This window comes from Nestor notabilis, unplaced genomic scaffold, assembly GCF_000696875.1.
Source record: "Nestor notabilis isolate BGI_N333 unplaced genomic scaffold, ASM69687v1 scaffold18996, whole genome shotgun sequence".
Taxonomy (NCBI): domain Eukaryota; kingdom Metazoa; phylum Chordata; class Aves; order Psittaciformes; family Psittacidae; genus Nestor; species Nestor notabilis.
Genome location: NW_009931652.1, coordinates 1 through 15257, shown reverse-complemented (window position 1 = coordinate 15257; position 15257 = coordinate 1). Strand labels below are relative to the sequence as shown.

Here is a 15257-nt window from a genome sequence, read left to right as displayed (position 1 = left end):
CTCTTCCTAGTAGAGAAATGTTAAATTTTATATTGCCCAAGGTTTGGGCTGTATTTCGATCAATTTCAGTCAAAATAGATGATACATTAGAAAAGCTGTGCTTTGGGATAGTAGAGATTTTTGGTAACTGGGGATTTTTAAAGCCAGTTTTGGCTAACCTGTTGACTACACTTCTAATGTATTTTCGGGTGAAAGCTGGTTCATAAATTCCAAGGCCCTAAACAGTTTTATCAGCTATAAATATACTATACAAAACATAAGTACTTGGCTTTGTATATCATAGTTATCTATTGGCATTGTGTAAAAGACTACAGAAATGCTGCATCTACAAAATAAATCACCTAAAATTAAGTATTAAGAAATCTATTTTGTGGTGGGTATAAACCTAATTGAGCTTGTGAGACAAGACTTTTAAGGAGCCAGAGGTAATACCCATGTTTCTGTGCTTTTCTGCTGTTTAGATGCAGATTTTCCTGTCTGATGGAGTAAATAAATGAGCAGGAATAACATAGATGGGATATAGTCCTCTGTCAGTGTTCAGAGAATCATGCTTTCTGAGCTGGAGACAACACTGGTTCATAAATTCCCATCCAAGCCACCACTGCTGTCTTCCCCATTTTCTAAGAGATGTTTACTTTTCCCCTCCTCACATTTTATACCTGATGCTTCCTGACCTCTTTCCCCCATACGGTGCTCCTGAGTTCCATGATACCAGTCTCCTTTCTCTTTAATGGGCCTTGGTTTCTGTCAGGCTAGTGACAGGTATTGTTAAAATGGGAAAGGTGCTGCAGGGGAAATGCTCAGAGGGAGAACGGAGACCAGGCTCTCCTGTCAGTCTCTGAGAGCCCACAGCCGATGGTTTTGCTTTTCAGACCAGCACCCATCCTTGCTGCTGAGCCACATAAAGCCAGAACCCCCCCCCCAAATGACTGTCCACAGGTGATGTACAGCTGGGTTTAGGTGTTTTCCAGGAGGCTACACCATTACTTTTACTTAGACAGCTTCAAAATAAAGCAAACCAGAATGTTAAATGCATAGCTATTGGCACAAATCTATCCTTCACAGTCATAACCTGTTTTATGTTTATTACCTTAATGTCTTGCACACCAAGCAGATGGAGACAATGAAGTAACTTCTGAAACTATATTTTTAACTATGTAGGGGCTTCAAGTGGGACAGGTACGATTGCCAGAAGGGATGATATTCTTCCCCTGACACACACCTAAATTAGAATGTGCTGTTCAAATACGAGCTTCACATATGTTGCTGCTTTAATTGCTTCAGTTGCTTCATTTTGGTAAACGTGCATTGGGCTCTGCATCAGAACTGAAAGATAGCTTTGCTAACTGCATCAGAGACCCTTTGTAAACAAATAAAAGTACACCACTCAGTTGTACCAAGCATTTCAGTTCACCAAGAAAACAACTGCTTCTTCTCACATGTAGGTCAGACAGCTTTGAAAAGAGGCACTGTGCAGATGCACACTTATGAAAATGAGGGTACATGTAAATCTGTGTAGATGCACTCAACAGAGCAGCCTGTTGTCCACCAGCTTCCTGCTTAAACAGCCTGGGTGAGTGCCGGCAGCTGCCCAATCACGGCTTGACTGGTGCCATTCACAGCTTTCATCAGTGATAGGAAGTAAACTCTTTTTGCCATGCCTGTTTCCAAGGAAGCAGCTGTGTTTCTGGGAAGGCTGCAAGTCACACAAATGTGTAGTGAGTTTGTACTTTATGCCATTGCAGTAACTGTAAGAAATATGTGACAGCAAAATCTTCTCTTCTGTAATAGAATTATGAAAACAAACCTTCAGTGTCAAGTAGTGCTTGGCTTGCTTTATTGTGGGTGTCTCCTGGATGTACCCTCTGTAGGAACAGGCTGTGGGGAAGTGTTACCACCATGCTGGTTTTCCACTGGCATTTTTGACTGCAGAGTTGCATGTGCAGACTCTTGGCTGCAGTAATGGGCACCGTGCAGCAGCAGGACATCTTGATGCCTTACCGTTGCTGTGAATATGACACTTGGCAGAGGAAACCTGGGGTCTTGTGCACACGATGACATCTGTAAGTGGAACAGAGCGTACTGCAGCTGCCTGCACCCCACCCCAGATTACAAATGAAAACGTCTCTGGAGCTGGTGTTGCGTGAAGTCCAAGGTACTGCTTCCACTGATGTCTGATCTGTGCTTCCTTATAGAACCAGTGTTACTCTCAGCTCCATGGTGCACAGTTAGCCCATCTCTGTACCACACAATTGTCCTCACCCCTCTGTCCATACCCCTCTATACCAGAGCAAGTGGGAGGTATCACAGATTGTCAGTCTTGTAACTCTCCATTGGCTCCCTGCATGGCACATACCCAGTGCCACACAGGCAGGTGGGAAACAGGTCAGCCAGGTTTGAGGTTTAGGTTGCAGGAGCCCCTCCTCAGCAGTGCCAAAGCTCTGCTGCTGCTCTAGGTCTGCTCATGGTCTGCAGCCCCCTCATGGAAGCACAACAAAACCAAGTGGTATCTCATGGCACAACTCAGCAAAACATGTAGGATTGACTAGATCTCCCTCATGTGCCCTAGTCCAGGTTAGCTGTGGCTGCTCCCTAATCCCAGTGAGATTAATGAGTGTCCATACTTTCTGAGCACACCATAGCCATGTTCCCTTTTCCCCTTGCTGCTTTAATGTTCTTCCATGCAATTTCATGTTTACTTGCAGCTGTAGACTTCTGCCTGTTCAGACAAACACCTTCACGTAATGACTGGCTGGTAAACCAAAACTAACATCTCAGGCTTTTCTCAGGCTTCCTAAATAACAAGAATTTTCCAACCTATCTTAAGTGATACTACAGAGAAGAAAATAATCTCTTTAGCAAGGATATTGTTCTGTATTTTGTGTCTCCTAATGTATTCCAGGGACAACCTCATTGAAGGAAAGGATTTTCCTGGCACAACAAAAAATTTCTCAAATCAGCTGCAGCTGCCAGATAGTTTCAGCTTTGAATTGTTTGCATTTATTGGGCCTGGAGTTGGTTCAATGAGGCATTTCATGTCTGCCTTCTGTCAACAGTTTGTGAAGCCTTGAAGCAACTCCAGTGAACCCTCCCTCCCCCCCATGCAAATTAAAGGCAAGGCTGCAGCAGCTGTAACCAGAGGACTAGAAGCTGGAAAATGTCACACCACAGTTGAAGTGAAACTGATATAAATCCATGATGTGATGATCCCTTAAAAAAAAAATAAATAAATCCAAACAAAAGCAAACTACATTTGATACTCAACCTTTTCCACATGAGTAATGGGGGAGGGTTTAAATCTGGAGGGGTATTTTGAAGGTTAACAAATGTTTGTGTAGCTAATAGTTCTTGATGTTAAGTATTAACAAGCAGTTGTTCACCAACAAATTATTATCAAACAGTTGCTCAGGCTAGAACACAAACACAGACTTTAAGAGACACCTAACTGGAAAGCAGGAAGCAAATTAGCTCAGCTAAAGAGTCTGCCACAGAAGAGGGCAAGAATTAGAAAAGGAAAATGCGCTTCTGAGTAAGAGAACATGAGGCTGCTTGTAACCACGGGAAGTTTTCTGCATTTGTTGCAGTACAACAAAAAGGAGGTCGCCAACATAATCTATTGATCCACTGAGGTTTTGTAGTTCTCTAGTACTTTCCTTTCAGTCATCCAGCTCCCGAAGTTATATGTAAACTAAAGCATCTGTTTTTCTGGATGTGCAAAACCTATTATGTGCCATGTACCTGATCTTAGCCTGCAACTCTCAGGAATTCCCAGAACATGCTCTGGTTACTTGGAAAACCTCAAAATGACTCCATAATTTATGCCTGCAGGACAAGAGTTGCCACAGAAAGTGAGATTTTGTTTTCTCCACATCATACAAATGAGTCCATGTGCTCGGGTAACTCATTTGTTGCAGACATTTGTATAAGGGAAGTGTGTGGGCAGACAGATGTGTTTTGCTAGAGGACAGGACGGTGCTTAGCCAGAGCTGCAGCTGGTAGCCCTTCTGCGTATTTACTACATGTTAAGGGCTGTGTGCTTTGGCTTTTTTGTTGTTGTTTGGAGGTTTTTTTACTGTGAAGACTTTGCTTTCTATGCTGTGAAGGTCCAACTTTACCCTATCTGAAGAGTGTGTGTAGAGAAAAAACCCACAGCAGTGAACCCCTAAGGTCAGACTGCTGAAGCAAGCCTCATCTCTTGCAGTGTCTCTCCAGGTCTGTGGGTCTGCTTTCCCTCTGAGCCCCTCTGTCCTTGATTACCATTTCCCTCTCTTCAGAGGCTGAGAAGTTCTTCCACGTTAGAAGGAAGGGAAAGTGGATGTAATTGCTACAAGTATTTATATTCTCCAGGGACCAGGTAACTACCTGTAACTGCTGGCAGCAGCCAGGCAATTAGCTGTTCTCTGAGCAGTATAAACACTTTATGACCTTCTTTGAGCTCTCCTTTCAGGAGACCCTTGAGATAGAAGCATCACAATTTGAGGAAACACAGATCTAAAGACAAGGAGAACTGTGGAAAAGCATTTGCAGAAGAAACGCTGTTATAAACTTCAATCTGACATTGTGATGGGAATCTTTTATTGGATTCTGGAGTTCTTAAAGTTGTTTTAGGCTTTGTAAGAAGCTATACAGATTGCACTATAAAAATACTGTTGTACTAGACAGAGTCATAAAAAGCACAATCAATAATAAGGCACCAAGACAAGTTATCATATGATTTTCATTCTCATATACTTGTTATTTCTTGTTAGCTCATAGTCTTTCCATTCTTCATCCAGTAACACTCCAAAGGAGACTGTGTTTATGTAGGGACTTTAGCTGCTATGCATTAAGCCCAATTTTGAGATTCTTGGTGTAGCAGATACATTGCTGCATATGGTGTTTGCTGTTTTTTGTAATGATATTGCAGTCATGATCCTTCAACTGTAAAAGACATTCTCTGCTGTGTATTCCGAGATCTATCAACTTTGATGAATATGGACCTCCGAGGAGTTCTGTTCGTGCAAGGTACGCCCGGTTGGTTATTCCTGATCCTCCAGCACTAGGCTGAGCCAACCTTCAGTCTCTTGATCCGGAAATGCAAGTTTTTGTGTATCTAGGGGTTCTGGTTAGGGCTTGCCATCAAGTTCCTGCAAGCTGCAAGGATGGAAGACTGCTCTGCTGCAGACTAGCATCATCTGTAGGTGATTGTCTATTATGTGTAGCAGAGGGAAAACTGAGCAACACTGATTGTATCAATCACGTGGATTTAACGAGTTTGGATTGGCTGGGAGTCACCTCAATGACTTCTGTAGCATTCCAAGTCAAGACCTAGCCTGTTCTCTCATCTGCAGTGGACCCGAGATGAAGCCTAATCCTTCCAATTTATTTTTTTAAATGGGGAATCTCCTAACATGGAATAGGTTTTGGCTTTTCAGCTGTTGCCCTGGGTTCAGAATACAGTTCTGTCACAAGAAACAGGCAGTTAATGATGAATTAAATCTAATACAGAGTCTTTGGGACCCAAACTGTGTTTTTTCTAATTAATGTTTTCTGTGTAATGAGACTTAGTCCACATCCAGAAAGTCCACTGCAGTTTTATGAGATTCTAGCATGCTTTTGTACCCTTAGCAATTTGGCAAGTTTAAAAGTAGCAAACTGATAGAATATTGTTTCATGAATGACTCAAAATCAGCAAAGGTTTCCTTGCTGCAGTGTATAAATAGCCAAAGATAGAACAGCCAAGAACACTGCTTGGAGTTGAGATATGCAACATAAAGGAAGGCTCTCCCAGCATAAGAAATGATTCCTTTCACTGCCTGAGCTGGCACGTGTATGGCAGCTATGTGATCTTTATATGAGAGTATTCAGAAGTAGAGTAAAAGAGATTTTTTAAAAGTATGTACAACCAGTAGTCTGCTATAATAATAGCAAGCATGTCTTACTGTTGCATCATATTCTAAAACATACTGCGAATAAGCAAGGATAAACTGCAAGTGTTCAGCTCTAAGAAAAACAAACCAAAACACTCTGAAATTTGCAACAAATACTTACATGAACTAAAGAAGTTCTTAATATGAATTGTCATCTCTAATGATGTGACTGGACAAAACTTTCCATCTTATAACTGTAAGTAGAAAAAGAAGGTGAGTCAATGTGTTTGCTGCTGTGGTGCAGTTTCCAGAGGTGGTGAAATGATGTGAGGCCACTACTGTAATGTGACACTTTATATATTCTTCATTCTGATGACGGCTTGTTCTGGCTTACCAGCAGCTTCATTTCTTGCTTGTCTATGCTGGAATTTACGCTTTCGGCCTCCTTCTCTTGCTCAGGTACACAAGTGCAGCCCACTGGGATAGTGACATAATCCTCTGTGTAGACGTAGCGGCCCCCCGCGCAGGAGGAGGTGCGGCGGAGGATCACTGTCGGCATGTACACAGGGGTGCTGCGGAAGTGGAAATTCTCCTCGCCAAAGATCCCCATGAGGCAGCCCTTGCACAGACAATACGCTTCAGGGATGTATTTAGGGTATCTCGTGGGATCATAGGAAATTCTATAGGGAAGCAAATAATAAAGATTCATCAGTATCTCTAAAAAGAGATATATTCATCTGGAAAACATTATTATTATGTGATTTGACCATAAACATTTATATAATGTTTTTTTTCTTTGCCAGGAAAAATAGCTGTCGCTGTTGCTGTCTGCCTTCTTATTTGTAAAGGAAAATAAAAACCACAGACACCTTGTAGAACTGATCAGGTCCTGCAGTGCACACTGAAGTATGAAGTGACCGGCTTTCTAACGTTTCGATTCAGGAGCTGCAGCAGAGTCAGTTTTGCATTTTGGACTGAATGGGTAAACAGGGCATTAAGAAGGATAATTGGGCATTTCCAAACTTTTGATCTGCCTTTACTTCTTAAAAAAATTGGTAGAAATCCTTGTTAACAGTATTACTGTTGAAGCGCTGACATCACGTTTGAAAAGTTACATTGTACTATTATTTCTGCAATAGTTTTTGCTCCCTAGTAGGACTATAAGGGGGTTTTAAAGGTGCCTTCCTCCTGAAAGCAGAACCAGTATTTCCTTCTCTAATTCGCCTGCACTGTCTCTCTGTCTAACCAGAGAACAGTAACCTTTGCATGCCCGCACTGAGGTAAACTTTCTGCCCTTCCCTGCTACATTTTGCAGTAAAGCACTGTCCCAAAGCTTCAGCAGTATAGCCTCTATTTTCTGTTGTCTTACCCTTTCTTTTTGCTCGCTAATGGCCTGTGTTGTTACATAAGTACAGCTTGCACCAATAAAGTCCATGTTCTATCATTCCTCTCTGGTTGTAGTTGGACGCAGAATGAAGATGTGATATATGGTCTCAAGTCATACAGATCCTGGCTGACCTGCAGCCATTGTTTTTAGCACAGAGAGTAAAAGCTGATAAAGTTGCTTTTTTTTTTTCCCAGGAAAAGTGTAAGTACACAGGGAGTGCATGTACTGGAGCATGCAGCCACGCTGCTTATTGTGGTAGGGATGTATTTGTTGGTTTGTTCTTTACCCGCTTTTCCTGCTTATACTGCAAGTAATTGCTGGGCATGTCTGTAACTTGCACATTACTACAGCTGTGTGTCAATATTCTGGAAATGATGTTTGCACTTCCAGAAAAAGAGGATTTAAAAAAGTGTTTAACTCTACGCCAGCTGCCCTCTTTGTACCTCTAAGCTTCCTCCAGATCACCTTCTGCTCTCACACTGTTACGGACCTAGCCCTGCTTCACTGTCCATCCAGAGCGGGATGACAGCTCCCTGGCTGGAGAAGCATTCAGCCCAGAAGCACCTCTGGCTGCCTCTTGGTGCTCCCCCCTTGGGAGGATGCTGCTCCCTCCTCCCCATATGTTATCAGAAGCACTTACCCACCTGTCAGGTAACAGGAAAACCTTTCCTGCCCTTTCCCCCTGCTCCTACTTCCACACGGCAGATGGTCAGAGTTACACATGGGGCACAGCAGAAGTATCCTACAGGCTGTTACTGGCAGGCAGAGAGCACGAAGGCACCTTGGAAGGTCACCCAGTCCAAATGCCTCCGTGAGGCAAGCTCTGATGTATTATTTGCCCACGTTTGCCCAGCCTGTTCTTAAGGACCTCCACAGGATATGCCCAGCCTGCCAGAGGCTCTGTTGCAGCATTTCACCACCTCTTTACTCGGTAAGTTTTCCTAACGGTGAAGCGGAACATTCTTTTTCTTGCAGACTAAATCAATCATTTCCCGTGTTTGGATGGGAAATTACAGCAGCTGAGGCTAAAAACCTGAGTAACAGAGATGTGATGCCAGAGAATGCTCAAGCCTGTAGTATTTACTGTGATGTGAAGTGCTGCAAAACCAGTAAAAACTCTTGTGCTGGGTTTTAAGCCATCCTCTACTGGGGATCAGGATAGAACCACCATGCAATAGATCAAGTGGGGCAACTCTGTAAGGAAAACTAATAAATTGAATACTTGTCATCAGTATAAATATTTATTTTATGATGATGATACAAACTACTGAGTATATAATGCCCCTTTCCCACCGCAGTTTCAAAATAACCATATCTGAAAACCACAATAGATTAAAAATGATCCCTAAATTGTGTTTCTCAGGGCTTGCAGCTCTCCCTTTGGTACCCAAGTGTTAGTTAGCCTTTTATCTCTTCAGCTGGTCCCTGAGATAAGAAGAGGTTTCAGCTGGGGAAGAGGCAGCATAAGTCTGTCCGAGCTATGATTGCAGTCACTTACAGTCAACAACATGTGCACTTGCCAACAGAGGCGGCCTGGCTCTCCCTCCTGCCTGGATTGATGCTGATGTTCTGCTCACATCATTGACCAGGGAATTCATTCAGCTGAATAGTAACTTCATCAAAAGCTGCATTTTGGTCCTTCAGCTGTCTTGCCACGTATGCACAGAGCCTCAGACAAACAAGCCAGCCTGAACAAGCAGCTGTAGATGGGGGCAGAAAGAAGCTGCCGTTTTCAGAAGTATCATGAGTTTATTACGTTAAAACAAACCTGGAAATCACAACTGTAGCCAAACACAAACTTGATCATCCCATCATCAAGGAAAAGAGACTTTTTTTTTACACCCAGTGACCATATAATCTGTATTCTTTGTCTTTCTAAGGAATTTGTTTTCCTCACATAAAAATCTCAGCAGTTCTCTTATAGCCAGACATCTGTGATGTCGCAGATTTTTTTTTTGCAAAGCTTCTCTGTGCCATTTATACTCACTTACTTTCCCCAGGAAATACCTTCATGTTACAGGATCTCACACCAATGTGAAATAAAATGTCTGGTAGCCAGTAGAAGGGAAGAATGTGGAATACAGGCTTTTTTACCGTGATACATTTCCATTTCAAAGTCAAGTGTGAATAATTTCAGTGGTGGATTGTTAAACACACCATCTGTCAAGTCACTGGTATTTCCTCTACTGTATTATCTCTAGCACCTGGTTTATGATGTTACTGGAAAGCATGAACACGCTTCTGGGTGCAAACGTAAGAGTTTTCACTAATAACAAGAGCACACTCACTGGAATCATGGCCTGCAACAAATTTACCCCTCCTGATTCCCACATGGCAAAAGTCAGGTACAAATGAGGGGTTCTTGGAAGGATGGTGTGGTGTGGTTTTCTACTTTCTTTAGAAAAACACCTTATATTGCTAAGTTTGATGTAGATGCCTCTATCATGTGAGGACTGGAAGGAATTGGAGAGGATCCAAACCCAAGGATAGGTCCAAAATACAGGCATGGTTTTGCATTCAGACCAGAATTTAAGGCTAAAGGCTCTAAAGTAATGCCTCCTGAAATTAAATGCTTAACTCAAAAGTAACTGAAATTTGGAGTTGTATCCAAGGTTCTTCAGTTCACATGAAAGGCCATATAACTGAAGCCTCATATTTAACTTTCTGGGCAACCCAGGCTGATTTGGGTCTGAACCATTAACAAACACCAGCCATGTAAATGTAGTTGTTTAACACGTTTCCTCTATTTGCACGTATTGCACATAATCACTCTGTGCTTGTAATGACCACAGCCTCAGCTGCTGTAGATTGATGCATCTCCGTTACTCCAAGCACTACAAGTCATGTTCTTACATCTCCTAGAACAGGGCAGACATGTTTGATCAGGTTAATGAACCAGATAAAACACATGCTCCAAGTTCTCACTGAATCTTTCCTATGTGTAGTGAAAGATATTCCCAACGGGCGTGGACACCACAGAAGCAGCTGGGAAGAGTGGAGAAGGACCAGAGAAGTGCAACTTTCCACTGGGACCCAAGTGTCCCCTGCATCCTTGTGTCATTTGCTGTGGCTGCTGCTGCAAACTAGCCAGCTCGGCCACTTTGATAAGGGCTACCCTCGTCCTGTGAGCTCTGGTCACTAGTATGGAGGGCTAACTCTGCCTTGCCAGTGCTCCTGATTTACAAATGACAGGAGCAGCGAGCTGTGCCGGGCTGCTGGAACAAGCAGCAGGTTTGTACTGAACTGGAACTGCTAATGAAGTGTGACTACTTCTAGGCTGCTTTTTCTTATGACCCTACGACTGCTTTGAGAGCTCCCCGTGAAAAACAAACTTCCTGATGTTTACTTACTAAGCCTGGAAAGTCAAAAGAAAATTTTCTGTCAGAAGTAAAACTCTTGGAAAGACCTGACCTGTCTCGTCCTGTACCGCTACTTTCATATGTAGCATTTTTAATAATATTATCACTTCATAGTTTCCAAGCTTCTAAATCCTGTGGGTCAGATGCTGAGCTGGGGCAGGCAGATACAGCCGACTCTTTAGAAAATGACTGCTAACAGCTGCATGTTATCAGTAGTCTGACAAGCTGATCATCGGCCCTTTACTTCACACTGAAAAACTTGCAGGATTAAGAGCTAACAACTTTCTTTTCCCTCTTGGCAAGACATTTATTTCCCTATAGCAGGTGTTCTTTTGTTCACATTATGCTTACTTTGTTTAATATACAGGTATTAAGTAAGTGCTCGCATAAAATAACCTAGTGCTAACAGTCATTTTCTGAAGAGCTGTGTTAACATGTATTGAAATGAAAAGTACTCAAATGATGGCAGTTCTGCATCCCCTGGTTCTTTCCCTTGGCTGCATATTTAGGATACGCACACTGTGCCACATGATAATGTTAAATCCTGGAAAATGTCTTGGGTAAGGTTCTTGAAAATCACTGGAGTATCATTTAAAGAAAAGCCCCCCTCTTGAATAACTTTTTTCAAAAGCGTTGCAGACAAGTTTGGCTTTTATCAGTAACAGAAGACTTGCCTGTATTACTGTTATTAAGATTTCATGTAAATGAGCACAAAACCAAAGACGCTTATAAACTGAAAATGGTTTTTGAAAAGCAGAAAAAACAAGCTGGATTATGTTTGAGAGAAGGACTGGCTAACATGGGATTTCATGATCAGATCAACTCTGACAATAAAAGTTAAATCTCTTTAAATTAAGCCTTAGTAAATGCAGTATTAGACCCCAGAGACAGACACAGAAGCCATGAGATTTGGACATTCAGAAACAGAATGACTTCTTGAATACACATAAAACTTTTTTGCTAAATTTGTGCAAAAGTGTGTTTGCAGAAGTCTCTGAATATTCTACAAACTAGCTACAAATGTTATTATTCGTGGATAATCACAAATAGACAACAGACAATAAAAATAAAGCTGATGTGAACAGCTGATTAATGAATGGCACTGATGCTCTACATAACCCTATGCTCTGCAGCACCATGAGTGGAATCACCGATCACAGAATCAGAACAGTTTGGGTTGGAACGGACCTTAAAGCTCATCTAGTTCCAACCTCCCTGCCATGGGCAGGGGCACCTCCCACTAGACCAGGTTGCTCAAAGCCCCATCCAACCTGGCCTTCACACTTACCAAATCCACACAACCTGCAAATGTGCTGTTGACTTCAGTGGGATCAGGCACGCATTTAAAATTAATCTTTCTTACCATGGCTGCTGTCCATGACCAGCTTGTGTGTGCACCTCTGGAGCTGAGCTTGCACTGTTAAACATTCACCATGATTATGGCATCTCTAAGTTTTACCAAGCAGCACCCACCCTGTGCTGTCAGCAGGGATCTGTAAGAGGTAGGACAACCCCTACCACTAACTCTTGTGAAGCAACTGTGAACCACAGCAGCAGCTGAGGACCACTACCTCTGTGCACAAGCAGGCATTCTGGGTTTCACTGCCCATGTAATACTGCTAGAAAGGACAAGCAGCTGCTGAGTAGATGTCATACACTGACACACGGTCAGCCTGATGATTTCACAGCAGAGCTTCTGCTGCTGGCCCTGTTTTTAAAAAACTGGGTAATTCTTGGACCAACTTCCTGCAATGCTGAGCAAATCCAGTACGCTCAGGATTCGTCTCCACTCAACTGACTTCAGGGAACTCTGCTGTCTCTTTATAGCTCTGCAGAGTAAAGAGCAATTCATGCGATTGAACTTTGTGCCCTGAGTTATATAGTGATCTCCTGTGGCCATCAGGATGGAATTTCAGTATCAGACAGATGAACTAATATTTTCCCTTAACTTTTGCCTCAAATACCACCTGTTGGTTGCTGCCAGCAGCAGGATCGTGGACCAGATGGATCTGTGGTGCAATCCATGTGCAACTCCTGTATCTCCAGGTTGTAGCAAGCCAAAAATGATGTAAGTCTTGATTTTTGTATAACCAAGTTAAAGAACAAGTAATAGAAAATAAATAATAGTAAGCACAGAACAAAGGTAAGGAGAGTAGCCACACAAGGTCTATCTGAACTTTGAACCAATCAGTTCTTCCATGAATAAATAGAACAACAAACTTGGATAGATGTGATGTGTGAATGTTACACACGGATCTCTAAGTAATATATTTGGTTCTTTTTCACAAATGCTCATATGAAAAAAATTCAGTTAACTTGAACTGAACGGTCGTATGAGCAGAAGAATTACAAGAAGCAGTGTTAAGCAGCTGGGAGCAGGTGCCTAGGGAGATATACAGGGGAAGGTAAGTAGAGCCAGACTTAATATCTTTATTATTAATGACCTGGAATAGGGAGTATAAATAGTACGTTAATGAAATCTGCAGATGGTAACAATGGGAACTGCTGCAACACCAACGAAGACAGAGAAACAGCATGAAGTATCTCAGACATTAAAATGCAAGTCAAAAAGAAAAAAGACCCTTTATGCACAGAGCAGAAATCAATTGCAGTGTAACTCTTTAGGGGCAGAAAACAAGTTGGAGAGCAGGATGTCTGTGAGATGCTGAAACAGGGCAGGCAAGATCTTGGCACAGGTTTCAAATAGTCAAATTCATGATCTGAGGGTGCTAACCCAATGGTTAACCATTGACAAGACATAACGTGCCACTACTTGCAATCTTTAATGGAGAGTTGTGTATCCTTTTTAAAGACAGGCCATAGCTCTCACTGGGTTTGGGAGCTTGCTGCTAGGGTAATGGGGTGGACACCACAGATCAGACCAGATGTTCATTGTGCTTTTACCTGGCTTCAAAATCTGTGAAACAGTGGGTTGTAACAGCAAATGCATATTACCCTTCATAACGAGCAATTTTATGCAAGTTTTAGACTTTCATTACACATCTTGCCATGTCTGTTGCTGTCTCATTGCACACTACTGATACAGAAAAACACAATCAAGAAAACAGCTGTAAATGTGATCTGTTCACTAGACAGTGTTCTCAGGCCTCTTCACCCTACAGAAACAATCTTTCCCCTAAAATTAATTTTAAGTTTTGCCTTTAATGTTTCAGTAACTTTTTTTTTTCACTATCTTTTAAAATTTCTGCTTGGAGATGTCACCAAGTTACTCATATGTGAATGGTTTGTGCTCTGTTTGAAAACATTCTAGTGAAAAGAACAATGATTTAAAATTTCTTAATAAACTTTTCATAAGCCAGGCTCCAAATAGCACCTGGTTCTCTGTTAAAAAGCAAGCCTCTACAGAGCTCCCACTGAAAATAAATACCTGCCCAACAAGATGTGAGCATGGCAGGCACTGATTTAGACCAGGAGAACAATTTTCTGATAGCACTAGTAATTTGGCAAAACCAACATAGAGAATACCTGAGCCTAACGGTAGGTGTTCCATTCATCGTACTTGCTTGTTGCACACTTAGGTAGCTTAGAAACCCTCAGTCTGCTTACAAAAATGTATTACTAAAAATACTATTTCTAAAAATACTTAGTTTATGAAAGGCTTATTGAGCAAATAAACCATTTTTCTCTCAGTAGGATTACTTCTTAAACTAAAAGTGGGCAAAACCCATGCCACAAAATAAACGTTTACTGGAGATCACTAACAAGGCGATATTTAAGTTTGATGAATACACAGTAACTGCATCAAGGTATATACAAAGGATAATACACACAAAGTAGCAAGAAAGTCAGTTCCTTTTGAGTTTGTGCGAGTTTTAGCTTCCTGTTGTCTGCAGAGTCTTTACAGAAAGCTGAAAACAGAAAACCTAATTCTGCCAGGGGTGTTAGGACAGAACCACCAGCAGACTTGATAGGGAGAATGTAATCACACCCTGAGTTTAGTGTGCTAGATCAGTGGTTTCCAAGCTTTTCCTAAGTTCCCTACATAAGTGCAGACCCTTGTGTTGTGTATTAACCAGCCTAACAACACATTTACTTTATTTAGATGGTTTTATGCCCCCTTAAAAATAGCCTGTCAGCCCCTGCGGAGGGGAGGGGGGTTTGCAAAACGTAGGCTGGAAACGCAGATGTGGAGAATTGCAGTGCTCATTCCTGCCTATGCTCCTACAGCAAAGCGACCAGCAAGCCCTTGGGAGTGTTTGTGGCGGCTAAGTGAAGACACGGCTCTGCTGGCATGTAACAAGACACACACTGTACTCGGATATACTTTAGAACCAGCACCGTGTCTGGAGTCACATCTGGGGGGAAGCATCTGAGACCTCTGGGGTGCTAGGGAGCCTGGAGGGGCTTTCTTGGTGATGGTCCTTTGCTGAGCGTCCTCTGAGTGCACTTCACACACAACAGTTTGCCACAGCGGCTTTCTGAGGGGCGGTCTGTGCTCCCGGGTGTGTGTACGCTTCATCTCACACCTCGCTCTACCTCGCTCATTTCTCATTTCTCTTTCTACCCCTTAGACGTATTCCCCACACAAGTTGTTTTACACATGTACGTTAGATCTGCCCGTCAGGACGCGCCTGTAACGCCTTTCCCTCCGCCCCAAGACCGGCGCCTCCCGAGCACCGCGCGGGGAACGGCGGCACGGGG

At 42.5% G+C, this 15257-nt stretch overlaps 1 protein-coding gene across 1 annotated transcript; it reads right to left on the bottom strand.

The window, feature by feature from the left end:
- Nucleotides 1-6213: 6213 nt before the first annotated feature.
- On the bottom strand, nucleotides 6214-6558 carry IL17D (interleukin 17D). The gene has a single exon (XM_010016012.1). The coding sequence runs from the start codon at nucleotides 6556-6558 to the stop codon at nucleotides 6214-6216; it is 345 nt and encodes a 114-aa protein (XP_010014314.1).
- Between the last annotated feature and the right edge of the window lie 8699 nt (nucleotides 6559-15257).